General features: G+C 40.2%; 1 protein-coding gene across 5 annotated transcripts in view; it reads left to right on the top strand.

The window, feature by feature from the left end:
• Positions 1–16,990, top strand: part of LOC307256802 (CCR4-NOT transcription complex subunit 7) — a 40,702-nt gene that overhangs the window by 21,049 nt on the left and 2,663 nt on the right. The window contains exons 1-5 of one of the 5 annotated variants that reach the window (XM_080035901.1): positions 12,959–13,107; positions 13,716–13,839; positions 14,599–14,792; positions 15,331–15,492; positions 16,588–16,732. In XM_080035901.1, the coding sequence (XP_079892027.1) occupies positions 13,723–13,839; positions 14,599–14,792; positions 15,331–15,492; positions 16,588–16,732 (618 nt within the window). In that variant the 5' untranslated portion in view covers positions 12,959–13,107; positions 13,716–13,722. Of the gene's footprint in view, positions 1–10,006; positions 12,030–12,958; positions 13,108–13,715; positions 13,840–14,598; positions 14,837–15,330; positions 15,493–16,587; positions 16,733–16,990 lie in introns of those variants that run through there. The other 4 variants (XM_080035902.1, XM_080035903.1, XR_013845077.1 and 1 more) reach the window with 4 other exon arrangements.

Genomic DNA, 16,990 nt, shown 5'->3' on the forward strand with positions numbered 1-16,990 from the left:
CTGAAGTCAAACCGAGCATCAGAATGGGGAAGAAAGGGGGTTGAGGTGACTTTGAACATGGCATGGTTGATGGTGCACGGCAGGAAGGATCCACACTTTCCTGTTGTTCTTCCCTACCAAATTCTGAACCTGCCATCTGAATGTCGCAACTGAAATCGAGACTCATCAGTCTAGGCAAGATTTTTCCAATCTTCTAATGTCCAACTTTGGTGAGCCTGTGCAGATTGTAGCCTCATTTTCCTGTTTTTAGCTGACAGGAGTGGCACCCGGTTGGGTCTTCTGTTGCTGTAGCCCATCTGCTTAAATGTTGGACGTGTTGCATATCTTGGTTGTAACGAGTGGTTATTTGAGTTACTGTTTCCTTTCTATCATCTCGAACCAGTCTACCCATCCTCCACTGACCTCTGACTTCAACAAGGCATTTTCATCCACACAACTGCCGCTCACTTGATATTTTTCCTTTTTCGGACCATTCTCTGTAAGCCCTAGAGATGGTTGTGTGAGAAAATCCCAGTAGATCAGCAGTTTCTGAAATACTCAGAGGTCTACATGCCTAAATGCATTGAGTTGCTGACATGTGATTGGCTGATAAGCTATATGTGTTAACAAGAAATTTAACTGCTGTACCTAATAAAGTGGCCGGTGAGTGTACATCAGCGGCAGCAACATGATAGTTTTCCTGCTCTGTGTAGGAACAGCAGAGGTAAAACCAAATTGCTGGGCAGATTACCCACCGGTCCAGATGTAAATATCACACAGGTCGCAAGGCTCCGTGGCTCAAAGTAGAACAGAACCATTGTGACGAGAAGCACTGCAAACCACAACACCAGCACTCCCATTATCGCCATGACAGTGTAGAAGGCCCTCTGCTTTGATTGGTCGACCCGCTCACTGTCCCCGCCCACTTCCCCCGGCCCTGGACGAATCAGAACGCAGAGAACACGGAGGCTGCAGAAAGACACGATGGCTAAAGAAATGCCCGATAGACAGAACACTTGTATGATGAATACATTAGGCTCGAACACGAACACACGTGTTACAAAGCCACCTACAAAGCTCAGCACCCACGCACAACCAATGCTGATATTTCTGATCTTGGCCCCGCGGATATTTTTTAGCTTCAGGTATGTGACGGGATGTACGACGGCCAGGTATCGCTCCATACATGTCAGGACGTGAAAGAACATTTCTCCAAAAAGAAATAAAGAATGAGCAACATTTCCTGCAATTACAATTTCAGTGTTATTAGCGAATTCTGCCCAAATATGGCAGCAGCAACCCAAGAACAGGAACAGCTGCAGGGCAATCATGTTGTAGGTGAAGATGTCGGAATGGCTGGTTGTTTTAAAGGAGCGCTGTTGCTGCCTCCATCGATGGTAACCCAGGGAGACGACGCAAGAGCCAAAAGCCAATAGGAGGATAGATTTCACGGTTGACAAGGCAATGAAAATCTTATATGAAACACTGTAACAGCCGGATGGTAGTAGAGGATTGCTGGAGTTTGATGCTGAAGAGGAATTAGCCAAAGACATATTCAGTGTCTGTAGTCGCGTCGGGCCTGAAGTGAATGAGACATTATAAAGGACAAGTCAGGAATGACAAACTCTATCCTTTGTTGTACAGTTTACCTCGGACAGTTTTAATATAATAATAATAATAATAATAATAATAATAATAATAATAATAATAATAATAATAATAATAATAATAATAATAATAATAATAATAATAACTATTATTATTATTTTTATTATTATTATTATTATATCACACACCAAAGTTATGGACACAACACAATCATTCACTACAGAAATACTTCTTTCAGCAAAACACTTTATTTTCCATTATACCTTTTATACCTAAGAAAGAGAGAGATTGACACAGTTAAGATTAAGTTATATTTAATCTTCGTAAGCGATCCCTGACATATATCTAAACGGTGCAAAGTTGAAGTAAACTCTGCTTCAAGTTCAGTGTTCTTTTTTTTTCTTTTTTTGGTCATGTTTATGCTTTATTGATAGTGTAGAGACAGAGAAATGGGGGAGAGAGGGGAGTGACATGCAGAGAACGACCGCGGGCTGGAATCGAACCCGGGTCCGCTGCTGGCCGAGGCCCATGGGGGGGACACCCTACCAACTGAGCTAAGGGCGCCCCCCAAGTTCAGTTTTCTAAAAAAGTGTAATATTTATTGTCTGTTCTGGTATACATTACAGATTGTCAGGCTTAGCCATTAACTTGATATAAAGTTCACTTGGCTTTTGAGTTGCATGTCCAGCCAAGCTTTGGAAATGTACCAGAAATTGTCCTAACATGTTTTCATCATTCGTCATAAACGTTTTCTTTTTAACCTTTATGTAAACAGGTAAATCCCATTGAGACCGGAGACTCTTTTTCAAGGGAGACCTGTTCCCATTCCTACGTTACCATTCACACACACATTCATACACTGTTTATGGTCAACTAACAACTGCTCCAGCAACTGCTTTAAATGTGTGTTGCGTTCGCTCAAAATATGGCAACCGGCAACTTTGTTATGACAAAAGATTCCTCTGTGTTGGATTACAGAACTCTAGAAAACGCAATTTGTCAAGAACTCAACACAGACTTAGAGCAACATCAAAATGAGACTTTCTGAATACACATTTGAAATGTTAAGATCCAGGTGAATTGCACCAGATAGTTTTACACATTTAATACTGTGTCAACCTTCTGCACTTCATTGATTTGCATTGAGGTAAAGCTTTGGTAACAACTGTCTAACAAAGAAACTTCTGAATAATATGAACTGATTAATGTGAAGAAAGAAAAAACCTACTTTGAATAATTTTTTAAACAAAATCAACAGATATAGTCATTAGGTTATTGGTAACCACCTACCTTGTTTGTAGTGTTTTATTGTGATTGTGATTGCCCTCAGTCTTGTCCTTAAACTGCCTGCTGACACTTCTACTGTAGAAGTCATGAATGCAGTGAGATCAGACAACAGCAGGACTGTGAGCTGGACGTTAATTACAGAATGCAAAGTTCCCCGTCACAGTTTTGCACAGGGCGCTTCAATAGTATCGCCTCAATCCTTTGAGTTAGACAGGATCCTAACAACCTTAAAATTTGATTTGATTTGATTTGTTAGACGGGATCCTAATGACCCGCAAACAAACACAAGTGTTCATTCAAATCCAGCCATGTTATGAGGACTGTGTTTCCATAACAACTTGGTGGCAATTCTGATACTTTGCTTCCTAATAGTCAAAGTCAAAGTCAAAATTATTTCTATAGCACATTTAAAAACAACATATAGGGGAGAACGGGGGAATCTGAGGCATCGGGTAATGTGAGCCACCCCCTGTATCTAGGCAACGGAAAACATGTGTGGTCATGTGAGATATATGTTTTCAAGCCCCTCTCATTTCCACTTGGCCCTGAAAGAGAGGACCTCATGCTGCTGTGGTAAGCATGTTTTTTTCACCAAAATAGGTATTTTTCATGTAAAAGTATATTTTCTTTCTGTCAACTTAAAGGTCACATATTATGCTAAATGCACTTTTTAAATGTGTTCTAACATATCCATGGGTCCACGGCCTAGAGACTGCCAAAATATTTAAAAAAAATAACAATCTCTCCTTTTCTCACTCTCCCCCTTTCTGAAACCCCCACCCCTCCCCCCCAATATACTCCAGTCAGAATTCTCGCCGACTATTACGTAATAGTCGGCACAGCCACATCCCCATATTTTCTTTATATGTCCATGCTTCTCCCCCAGAAACGTCCACCGTGCACTAGTCTATGATAACTCCACCCCCCCCATTTCTTATTGGTCCACGGCCCCGAGATCCGATGGAAAATTTTCCGAGCGACAGCCATGTTGTTTTCCCCGCTAAGCGACAAGATGCCCTTAGTACAGCCTGAATGTTACATACACCAACACAGAATGCTTTTGCTCATACTCCACTAATTTATCTTAACCACAGCAGTCTATTAATGCCTCGTTTTTAATAACACAACGGATAGGAAGCTACCTGTGCTTTTTTTTAAACGGTGAAACTAAAATAATAGTTTTTATTGGTAGTTTTGCCTGACTGGTGTATAGCTATTAGCTTTGGGACAAGCAACCAGCATTTGCTCATAACACGCTGTTTATATTCCCCACAGCAGTCTGAAAATGACTCGTTTTTAACATGACAAAGGATGGGAAGGTATTCCTGTAGAAATCACACTTTGAAGCTACTGTTTTCACTGGTTTAAATCGTCTGAGTCTTATTTTTAGCGTTAGCGCCCATGTAGCTTCGGTTGTAGCAAGTTTTGCTCCTAATACACTAACTTAGCTTTCCCCTTGCAGTCTATTAATGCCTCGTTTTTAATAACACAACGGATAGGAAGCTACCTGTGCTTTTTTTTAAACGGTGAAACTAAAATAATAGTTTTTATTGGTAGTTTTGCCTGACTGGTGTATAGCTATTAGCTTTGGGACAAGCAACCAGCTATGGCTTAGCTCTGGGTAAACACTGTGTTTGCAGTCACGCAGTGTCTCTCTAGTATTGCGAGAGCACGGCAGAGACGGTGGGAGAGCCCCATGGACATATAAAGAAAGCCCGGCAGAGAGGTGGGAGGGGCCAGCCAGATCGCACAAATATAGGTCATCCTGAGACCAGAGGACAATCAGGGTATAGAGGCTTGCTACAATAAATGATCTGAACGGGTTTTTCAGCAAACATCTAAAAAAATAAGTATTAGGGACTACTTAGACCAGGGGTTCTCAAACTTTTGATAGCTGAGGGCCAATTTAGGAACCCAACATTGGACCGAGGGCCGCCGAAGGAAAAAAAATTATAAAACTGAAATAATTTCAATGGCCAGCGTCTTTGCGTCTTTACAGTTTACATGTATTGGTCAGCATCCAATACTGTGTAATTAACACATTTAAAGTAATAAATGAAGGGCTAGGTCTCATTTCAACATTGGGGAACACACATTAAAAGTGGGGGTCTGGGGGTTGTCCCCCAGAAAAATTTGAGGTTCGAACACTTCATTTTGTGCATTTTGGTTAATTTTTATGCAGTAATTTGTGTCTTCTGTATTTATTTATGGTGGAAATGTTAAGGAAAAGACAACTCGCTCCCATTGACACACATCTAATGGAATATAAATCAAGGCACTGAGGCATTCTGTATTGCATTCAAATATTTATTCTACTTTATTGTTCAAAACTTTCTACACATTGAAAACGTATCACCTTTTGGAGTGTTTTTTTGTAGGACTCACTACTCATGATGCAGCAGCAGTGTTAACTATTATGACACTATACATTGGAAATAAACAGGGTGGGCTATCAGCAGTCAACTAGGCAGATAGTTCCATGGCTATCAGCAGCTAGCTAACGTTAGTTTGTTAGCTAAACTTTAGGCAAAAGAGTTAGAAACCAGATAATGTTAGCATCCATCCTTAGACACTTGACCTAATCTAATTCACCATGAATGTGAGAAAGTGCATCGTATTGGGCTTGACAAGCTCACTATCTAACAACTTACATTGGGACCACTACACTGCCTGCTGCACTGCGGGAGGCTGACCAGCCGTCTGCAACGAGAGGCAGAGGCCAGCCGAACTTCGCAAGTTTAATAAGTGGGGAATGAATACAAACAATTAGGAGGGATATTTAAGTGTTTCGACCCCTGTACTGTTTTTACTGTTACGGGGGACGCATCCCCTCCGTGCGTTTCAATAAAATAAAAAAATAAATAAAAATATGATAATTTTTATTTTATTTTTTTTAATTATTCATAATTCATAATTAAATGCGGGCCGCACTTTGAGAACCACTGACTTAGACCATATAAAATTGACAGCAAAGTGCATAATATGTGAGCTTTAATCAACTGTTGTGCCAAAGCAAATGTATTCACGTAGAAAAACTTCTATCATACGTGTTGATGAACTATCAACATATAAACCTTCTCATCTTTCCCTGTAACCTTCAGGGCTGGAATGTAGAGTAGGCCTAGTTAGTAGTAGAGTATGACAGGCTGATGTTATAATCCAGTTGGGTCTTCTCCTGTGTTCTGAGTCCCAGGCTGTTCTCGCTGGTTCTGATTTTCCTATGCTTTGACCCCCAGACACAAGCTGGCTCTAAGGGTCCTGTGTTCTGACCCCCAGACTGTGTTCTAATCTAACTGGTTCTATCTTTCATTTGAATCTTACTAAAACCTTTTGAATTATAATATGTTGTATTTGATTTTGTTCAGAGTTACTTTCAAGTGTTTACAAAATTTGCTTTGCTTAATTGACCAAACCCCATCATTCTTTTACTAGTCCGACATTAGTTCTGGAATGTGTGGCTAGCTTTCAGGATTCTAACTGTTACACTATAGCCCCTTTTACACAGAGATTGCGGCATATTGACGGAACAACATCACTCCAATATGCCGGCTTTGCTTGCTTCTGTGTTATTTACACAGAACCAAGCAACGCCGGCCTGCTGGTGCATCAGTAGCTCCTTTTACACAGCGTTCCGGAATGAAAGAGGTGCTTGTAAACAGCGTCAGGTGTGACGTAAAAATTTAGCGCCGCGCCAGTCAGCTGCTTTACAACAACAACACTCGCAGGTGAATTGAGAGCAGATGAGTGCTGGAGCTTGCAGTAAGAGGGCCGTATTTTACTGTCCCCACGATGTGCCAGTTGATCTCGCTACGCGCTGAGTCCAACATCACTGGGACTGTTAACCAAACTGACAAAATCAATCCGCTTCACCTCTGTGTCTGTGTGTGTGTGTGTGTGTGTGGCTTAGCCTAGCCTAGCTTTCCCATTGTACAACTTCCCCTGGGCAGAAATAGACTCATACACTCTGCAAAATGAAGCGCGGGGGTTTGGATTGAGCAGCGGACCTTATGACCAGCTAGATTATACGCCGTTCCTTTTATTTGGTGATTTTTACGGGACATCAGGCCGCCGTGATTAATGATAAACACACGTCAAAACTGACAAAATCAATCCGCTTCACCTCTGTGTTTGTGTGACAGGTTGGCTGTAAGCGAGTCTCTTTGTGAGAGCAGAGATCTGCCAATCAGACACACATACACATACACACAGTGTGTGAAGTCACGTCACTGTAGGCAGAAATAAAGTGTGGATATACGCTCCGACTTAGAATAATAATAATAGTGGCGGCGATCCGGTAGCAGCCGCTTAGCCTAGCTTAGCCTAGCCTAGCTTTTCCATTGTACAACTTCTACTGGGCAGAAATAGACTCATACACTCTGCAAAATGAAGCGCGGGGGTTTGGATTGAGCAGCGGACCTTATGATCAGATAGATTATACGCCGTTCCTTTTATTTGGTGATTTTTACGGGACATCAGGCCGCCGTGATTAATGTTAAACACACATCCTTCAACTGCTAACATGGTCGCATGTTTAGAACGTAGGCTACGGAACGTCAAACGCCCCCCTGTTCCGCAACAACAAGCTGGAGCATTTAAACAGAGAGGCGGAACTGATTGTGTCGGGAATCTTACTACCCCCCGAGGTAGTAAAATTCCCGGAACAATCACTCGCACCTTTCTTCCCTCGTTCCACAACGGTCGCATTTAAACAGCAGGGCGGAGGGCCGAAAGGCCGGCATATTCCCGGCTTTCACTGGCTGTGTAAAAGGGGCTTATGTGTTGTTATGGTAGTTTCAGAGTGGAAAAAGTAAGTGGATCAGTTTAACCCCAGCTGGTTCACTTTACCCCCTTGATTTTTCTGGTCTGTCTCAGTTTACCCCACAGCTGGGGTAAAGTGAGCCACATGACAACTTTGTTTAAAACAATCATATTTTCACTGCCCTTTGTCTTGAAAAAATTCTGCTAATGCCCATTTCTACGAAACATCCTGAATTAATGGGAAATGTGTACATTTGAGTGATAAATCATGTTAGCTCGCTTAGAGGGGAGCAAATTTTTTCTTTTTTTTAAGATATTTTTTTGGCATTTTTATGCTTTATTGATAGTGTAGAGACAGAGTTGAAATGGAGCAGAGAGGGGAGTGACATGCAGGGAACGTCCGCGGGTTGGAGTCGAACCCGGGTCTGCTGCTGGCCGAGGCCCATGGGGGGGACGCCCTACCAACTGAGCTAAGGGCGCCCCCCGAAAAAAAAAAAAAAAAAAAAACAACATCAGTTGACCAAAGTGCTGTATAATAATAACATTCAGTTCAGCTCAGTTTTATTGTGTCATTGTTACAGAATAACAACTAAAAGTTGTTAGAGCAAAACATAGACAGGCATATAGTTTTAGTTGTCGACCAATTTATAGATTCATACATAATTTAATCTCCATGAATTAATCCCCTAGTAATTTACACTAACCCTGCGTTCCAATCCCCATACTTCCCTACTATTTAGTATGCCAGAAAAAGATTTAGGACGTCCCAATACATGCACATCAATTGTAGTATGCTGAAAATACAGAAATGCCCCACTAATTCCAATAGTATTTTGGAGTATTCGTCTTTATTCTTGACATTTCTTGACATAATGAAAAAAAAATCTTCCTAATTTGATTGTTTTTCTCTCCCATGGCCCTAAAACTCTTCTGTACTTTAGTATGTAGTGTAGTAAAAAGAAAAAGTATGTGATTTGGAATGCAGGGATAGTTCATGTTCAAAGTCAGACATTCTATTTTGCATGACCTCAGCCAAGATTATTGTTAGTGATAAGTGGCATGTTTAATGAGTAGGGTAGAGTGGGGGGTTTAGTTCTGCCTATTGAAAGATCTCAACCTGTTTGAGTGATACTGGTATTTATACACTCACCGGCCACTTTATTACATACACCTGTTCAATTGCTTGTATAAACAAATAGCTAATAAGCCAACCACATGGCAGAAAATCAATGCATTTAGGCATTTAGACGTGGTCAAGACAACGTGTTAAAGTTCAAACCCAGCATCAGAATGGGGAAGAAAGGGGGTTGAGGTGACTTTGAACATGGCATGGTTGATGGTGCACTGCAGGAAGGATCCACACTTTCATGTTGTTCTTCCCTACCAAATTCTGAACCTGCCATCTAAATGTCGCAACTGAAATCGAGACTCATCAGACCAGACAAGATTTTTCCAGTCTTCTAATGTCCAATTTTGGTGAGCCTGTGAGAATTGTAGCCTCATTTTCCTGTTTTTAGCTGACAGGAGTGGCACCCGGTGGGGTCTTCTGTTGCTGTAGCCCATCTGCTTAAAGGCTGGACGTGTTTTGCGTTCAGAGATGGTATTCTGCATACCCTGGTCGTAACGAGTGGTTATTTGAGTTACTGTTTAATTTATATCATCTCGAACCAGTCTACCCATCCTCCACTGACCTCTGACTTCAACAAGGCATTTTCATCCACACAACTGCCGCTCACTTGATATTTTTCCTTTTTCGGACCATTCTCTGTAAGCCTTAGAGATGGTTGTGTGTGAAAATCCCAGTAGATCAGCAGTTTCTGAAATACTCATACCAGCCCTACTGGCACCCTCAACATTGCCATGTTCAAAGTCACTTAAACCCCCTTTCTTCCCCATTCAGTTGCTCGGTTTCAACCTCAATAAGTTGTCCCGTCCAGGTCCACATGCCTAAATGCATTGAGTTGCTGACATGTGATTGGCTGATTAGTTATATGTGTTAACAAGAAAATTAATAAAGTGGCCGGTGTGTTGCGGTGTGTGGCAGGCAGGCAGGCAAGCAGGACCCAAATGCAGAAGTAAAGTAAAAGATCATTTATTCAGCTCCAAAAAACAGGCATAAACACAAAATCTCCAGATGGCAAATAGGCCACAAGGCAAAAGGCAGAGACGCAGAGACACAGGTAACACAGGAGACAAGACTCACCAAACACCATAATGAACCGACAAGGAACAAAGGAACACAAAGAGTGATAAAGCAGCTAAGCTGATGCTTCATTCATACTCATACATTTTCATGTGCAAGAAAATCTATTGCATTTTATTTCCAGCAGATATAGAAATTGACTGTAATCTTTATTCATTACATTATCAATAGAAAATTGCTGAGCTGGAGCATGAGCAGGAGCATGGTTGGAGGATTGAGACCCAGAACGGAGCCCCCTTTGATGTGAACACCCCCACCGGATGGGCTTATGGTAACGAGCTGGGCATGGCCAACACCCCTCAGGACTACACCGGGGGCTTCTTCACCAGCAGCCCCTGTCCCAAGACACCAGACAGCAGCCTGATTCTACTGCCCCAGGACCTAAACAAAACATCTGATTCAAACCTCTCTGGCAGTGACCCGGAGTCGGGCATAGCAGACCTGAGCTGTCGATCCCCTCTCAGTGAGGACAGCGCCAGGGATCCCGACTCCGATGAGGCCGTCAACTCAGCTGCTTGAGAGAAAGTGTTTGGTCGAGGGTTTAACATCCACGGGTCTACTGAACAAACACTACCTTTTATGTTCTCAAAGTAACCTTGCTATTGGCTTATAACTCCACTTAAAGGTGTAGTCAGCGATTCTAGAGAATGCTTGTTGTCAAGATAACTTTTTGTCAAAAACAGTGAATATCTCCTCATGATCCGTTTATCTGTCTGTACTGTTTGTGCGCTGGAAAAAAAATCCAGTGTTGAGCACTTTGTTTGTTTACCAGTTTACAGAGCCTAAGGCTGTGTATTAACACCAGATTTTTTTATCAGTGCACACAGTATGGACAGTTAGCAGATTGTGAGGAGATATTCCGTGATTTTGAAAAATAGTGATTTTGACAACAAGCCTTCTCCAGAATTGCTGACTCCACCTTTTAAAGAGGCTAATTTGCTGTTGCCACGTACGTACTAGTTAATAGTTGTTTTCTGTAGCTGACCACATTTTACTTCTTAGCCATGGTGACAGACATTCATTCTCAAAGTAATAACAAAGCTTAATGTTGCTCACTATCATGTCAACAATATTTTGCCAAAGCCTAATAACAACAAAAAATTGTTTACTTGAGATAAGAGTGAGTTAAGAACAATTGGGAACAATTCAATGTACATGTAAAGAGAATAAGGGACATTTAGCTGTTTGTGTTTGCTTTTAACTAGGGTCTTCCATGTACTTTGTTTATTTATTATCAGGCACTTTACTTGACAATGTAAACATCTTAATGAAAAGGAAAAGTCGACAGTACTTTGATATGGAATTTTCAAAGCAGCCAAAATACTTAACACAGCCCCAAAGACATTTAAAATGTTACATTTTCTTGCAAAATTACACATCTTTGTAGATAAGATTGATCTCCTTGTGTCCTTTTTATTCAAAGTGTTTTGGTAATTTCATCTAACAAATGATTTAAACGTTGCTATCACTGCTGCTCATAGGGAGTCTGGCCTGAAACAGCAGCAAGTATACTGTTGAACACAAAATGTTATTCAAATGGCAACTCCAAAGTACACGTTGTGACTGCACTACACTCACTCACAGTGCCACAGTGACCTCCGCTGGCACTTGTGGTCCATTTGTTCCGTTGTGGTCCACACCTGGCGATATTCAATTCACAATATCATGTGATATTTCCACTAAAATATGTTAAAAACAAGCTTTGACAAGAAAACTTTATATATTTATGTCCACAATATTTCAATACCAGGTTTGTTTGTGATCAAAACCAAAATTCTTACCAAAAGGGAAGCGACTGTCTGCTGGTGTAAAAGCTGCACAGAGTAAATGATAAGACTATTTAATAATGAACCAACAGACTGGAGCATGTGAACACAGATATATCGCTGCTATAGTCAGCAGATTACCGACTGTCTTTTGAGTATTTGTGCCATGTCTACTTTAATCTGAGCATTAAAAACTGCTATTTTAGTACACATTAGTTGCACTCCAGGTTGTCGAGCAAAGCATGTTAAGATATTTTTGTACTACAACTTATTTTTTTGACTACTGCAATGTTGCTTTAATGCATGTTGTTTTTATTTGTGCCACAGGGTAAAAAATGTCCCATCCTTGTGAAAGAAAGAGCTTTATGTTGCTGCGTTTATGGGTTCTGGTGGAACAATAATAAGAGCCAAATTTATCAAACTGATATAAACGCAAAGTTGTGTAATTATGTAATTTGTGTTGACTTTCTTTTGAAATAAATAAAAAATGTATTGTCAATCATATTGCCCTATAATTCTTGAATGTTTTGTTATAAGATTTTTTCTTAATCACTAACAATCAACATTATTCAAAAGCAAAGAAAAAAATCTGATTTAAAAACACAATGATAAAATACAAACATAGATTAAAGCTGGGGTGGAGGATTTGGGGAGAAAATGGCAGTTGGGATAGAGATTCGAATTCAAAAACCTCAACCGCTCCACTTGTTCTCTTTGGTCCCTCCCCTATGGTCCCTCCCTGACACACTCTACACCAACAAAGTCGTGCCAAAGTGAATGGACAGTCCCAACAGCCAATAAGAACAGAGAATCGGAGCCTCGCTCTGATTGGAAGTGTACAGCTCATGTTAACTTTGACCAATCAGAAATCATATACTCCAGCTTTAACCATCGAATTATATCACAGAACAAAAAGGATAAGTTTGAGAAGGAGCAGGCAGAAGCACAATGCTTATATATTCCTGACCCCACTTTATAGTATTATATTAATCAAAATAAACAAGTATATCCCGCATTTTCAAATGCACATCATACAAAAAAAATATTTTGTTTATTTTATTAACTTTGAATGAGATAGGAATGTGTTACATTTCCAAGGTGTGTTCAAAAAAACTTATGTTCCTTTAAAAGTTTCCCATCAACTTTTATTTTTCTCCCTATAGACACCATGGGCATTTTGGCTCATTAATTTCGCTTTCTGTTTTTATAAATAAGAAAACATTCAGATATTGAAGCAGGTGCACTGGTTAGTGGGCCACGCGCACGGACGTACGCGCACACATGAATAAAGACGCGCATGACGTTTCTGTTTTACGTGATGACGTCGGGCAGCAAGCTCATCTATGATGGCAGCTGTAGGTTGACATCGATACATTACCCACTATAAAGTATTTAAAAGTTAGCGTAAACCCCCCCGGCATAATAACGTAGAACAAAATTAACAGTTTGCAGATAGTACACACTTACAAACACATAAACACACACACCTGCCCGGTTTGGGGAACGGTAAGTTCACGAGGCTACAGTGAGATTTGCGATTACAGTTGGTCTCGACTGTGTGTGTAGTATGGTGTGTGTGCGTGTGTGCTGCTAGTTCCTCATCTCTATCATGTTCTACACTGACATTTTACGTGTGTATACATTTTCCTGTGTACGTGAAAAGTGTGTGAGAGCTATTGTTAGTTGCTAACTGCTACAGGTAACCGAGGTAACCTAGCTGCTTTGCCTGAAATGCTGCTGGAGACTGCCTGCGACATGCTAAAATGAACAGCACAGAGCCATGCAAGAGCTGCACATCTTAAATAGACAATGTGCCTTAATGTCACGTGGTAATTGGTCATTTTACATGAAGTGTCCCCATTTGAAATGATGCACGAACTCGCCCTGAGACTGAATTAGCTTTCTTAATATTTTGAGACTGTCATTGAGATATATGTGTTTTGAAACCATTCAGCAGGGTCTATATCATGCAGTTTATAGTATAATATTATATTCTGTTAGCCAAATGGGTTGTCATTATGTCTTGTGTGTCTAGGGATCATATGTTAACCTCTTAGTGTTCCATACTTTTTTTGTGTGTGTTTTGTGCATCTTTTCTCTGTGCACCTGTGCAGCGGCACTATGCCCACAGCTACTGTGGACCACAGCCAAAGAATATGTGAGGTTTGGGCCACCAACCTGGAGGAAGAGCTGAAGAGGATCCGACATGTCATTCGAAAATACAACTACATCGCCATGGTGAGTCGTGTTTGTGTGTTTGTGTGTTTGTGTGTGTGTGTGTGTATGTTGTAATCAAATAGTATTGCATGTCTGTCCATACTGGGAGAAGGATCCCTCCTCTTTTTGCTCTCCCTAAAGTTATTTCAATTTCCGTCCATGTTAAAGTCACTGTTGCTTGTAAAGATTTCTCAGATTTCTCTGTGTGGCTGTGTTCGAAAAGCCCTACTTACGTCCTACTCATACTAATTTTTATCTCAATTTGAGTATGTTGTGGTTTTGTATGCGAGTTTATGTAGGCGATAAATGCCCGGATGAGTACTTACTTCCGGGAAGATTTTGTGTATGGATCGATGGGTTTATTTTCCTACTCAACCGCCCCACAATGCATTTCGTCTTTTCAAACGACACAGAAGTTTTTTTTTATTGCTTCTGTATACTTCAATATAAACAATCCGACGCGACGAACCTCGCATACACAAACGATCGTTAAGTAGACAGTATGTAGTATATACATGTTGAGTATTGTAGTAGGGAATACGTTAGTAGGCCCTTTCAAACACAGCCTCTTTCTTCTTATAGGACACAGAGTTTCCAGATGTAGTTTTTTTTTCTCAGTGAAGTCATATTGAACCACAGATTGTTGCCTGCTGAGTCAAATTGCTACAAGGCCATATATACATTAAACTGATTTGTTTGGAGTGGTGCTTGTAGAGAGGTGAAATATATAAAATAAAATAAAAATATTTCTCAGATATCTCTCTGTCTGTCTTCTTACAGGACACAGAGTTCCCCGGTGTGGTGGCCCGGCCGATCGGAGAGTTCCGGAGCAACGCAGACTATCAGTACCAGCTGCTGCGCTGCAACGTGGACCTGCTCAAGATCATCCAGCTGGGCCTCACCTTCATGAACGACCAGGGAGAATACCCACCGGGCACATCCACATGGCAGTTCAATTTTAAGTTTAACCTCACGTAAGATGTGACTTTCATGTGGCAATGAAATGCATCCGTCCATGGTGTGTACTTGAGTATTTGGTCCTGTGTTGTCTTTTTTTAGATTGAAGGAATTTACAGTTTAACATGCATCGTAAAATACTTGTGTTGATTTAGATTTTTATTATGGTTATACTAGTCTCAGCTCTTCAATTTAAAGTGGTTAAGAGGAACTTTTTAAATATTTCTGAAACTGTCAAATTTTTTCCTCTGATGATCATAAATTAAATCTAACAGCAAACAAGACCACCGGTGCAAAGACTGCGTAATTAATAAAGTTTTTCTTAATGCCTTTGTCTGTGTACGCTCACACAGCTGGCGTAGTAAAAACACTACCGCTTTTGTCCTAAGGGGCTGCTAGAATTAACACAAACTCAAAGTTCCTCGTAGCAGATGAAACCTGTAAAAACTCTGTTATAAAATAGAGATAATTTTTTTTATAATTATGACTTTGTTACATTTGGTCTATTGTGGTTCAAATATTAACATTAGCGTGATGTGTTGTCATTGTAAACAGAGAGGATATGTACGCGCAGGACTCCATCGAGCTCCTCACCACTTCAGGGATTCAGTTTAAGAAACACGAGGACGAGGGAATCGAGACGCTGTTCTTCGCTGAGCTGCTGATGACTTCAGGAATGGTGCTCTGTGACGGGGTCAAGTGGCTGTCCTTTCACAGGTATGAAGCTACGTCCTGTGTGTGTGCAGCCAGCTGTGTTTGCTATTGTGGCTGCTACACTGTACAACAGCTACAGGTTGCATATTGTTACACATATATATTTATAGTATTACTTGTCCTAGAGTTCAGCTTTTTAGTATAGATTTCCATGTACTAACCTGGATATTCTTGGACATCGAAGTAACATTTCTTTTTTATTTTAAGGGGAACTTTGTTTTATATGAATGTATTACTTTGATGGCATAAATTGAGATTACCCAACTTTATTGTCCATTCTTTTGAGGTTTTTTTTTCGAAATTATTCATTTTCACAGTAGCCCTAATACATCCTCATAGACTTCCTCCTGTGTTTTAATATTTACTAATGGAATTTGTTGTGGCCTTCAGAAGGGACGTATGTATGTTTTTATTTCTTCATTGTATTTATTATATAATTTATCTTGTGTTTTAGTGAGAGGTAAGATGTTACGCAGAACTGTGATTGTTTTGCTACAAAAAATGTTAAAACCTTCAAATATCCTGTTTAAACAGTTGCTTCTAATGAAACACTGGAAGCAACTCCTCGCCAGGTTATATATATCTATATATATATTTACACTCTGCTGCTTAACATCTTGATTTTGTACTCAGTTTCCCACTGTGTCTCCATGGCAAACTGAGGCTAAAGATAACCAGGCTTTGGAAAGTAAACAAAGCTTAGGTTTGAAACGCCACTCTCATCTCTTTCAGGTATTTAGAATTCACCTTTTCCAACAGGCTTTAATGGCACCTTGTCTTTATTTATATTCTTTGTTGTATTTTATTTAATTCCTTTTTTATCCTTGTATTTATTTATTTTTTTCAATATATTTTCTATGGTTTTCTCGTGAAGGTTTTCTTCTGTGTTTTATACCTCCCTTCCGTTCCTTTTTATTCATCATCGATTAGTAGGATACTTGTTGTAGCAATCAAAGTCCCAAATAACATGATCTTTTCCGGGATAATGCAGCAGTAATTTAGAGCTCTTTATTTGGGATCTAAGTAATCTAAGTAAATCAGGCCCTTGTTCTATTGAAAGTCTCCTGCTGCTGCTCTTTAACAATGTGTGTGTTGCAGTGGCTACGACTTTGGCTATCTGATCAAGTTTCTGTCCAACGCTAACCTGCCCGAAGAGGAGGTGGACTTCTTTGAGGTTCTTCACTTGTACTTTCCAATCATCTACGATGTCAAGTATCTCATGAAGAGCTGTAAAAACCTGAAGGTATACGTCCATGCATATTTCATCATTTTTGCACTGAGTATATTCTGTTTTATTCATTGAAAGCATCAATCTTGCATCACACATTGTCTTGTGAGCATGGCCCTAAGGTTGTATTTTAACTAGAAGTGTGGATCTTCAGTTTAATTTAATTTAGTCTTTTTTTTCTATTTATAGACCATACATTTGGTCAAGACTTTAAAAAACAAAAAAAAATCAATGAACATAAAATGAATGCTTCTAAGAAAAATCAAGACAAAA

This window comes from Ammodytes marinus, assembly GCF_949987685.1.
Source record: "Ammodytes marinus genome assembly, chromosome: 10".
Classification (NCBI taxonomy): domain Eukaryota; kingdom Metazoa; phylum Chordata; class Actinopteri; order Uranoscopiformes; family Ammodytidae; genus Ammodytes; species Ammodytes marinus.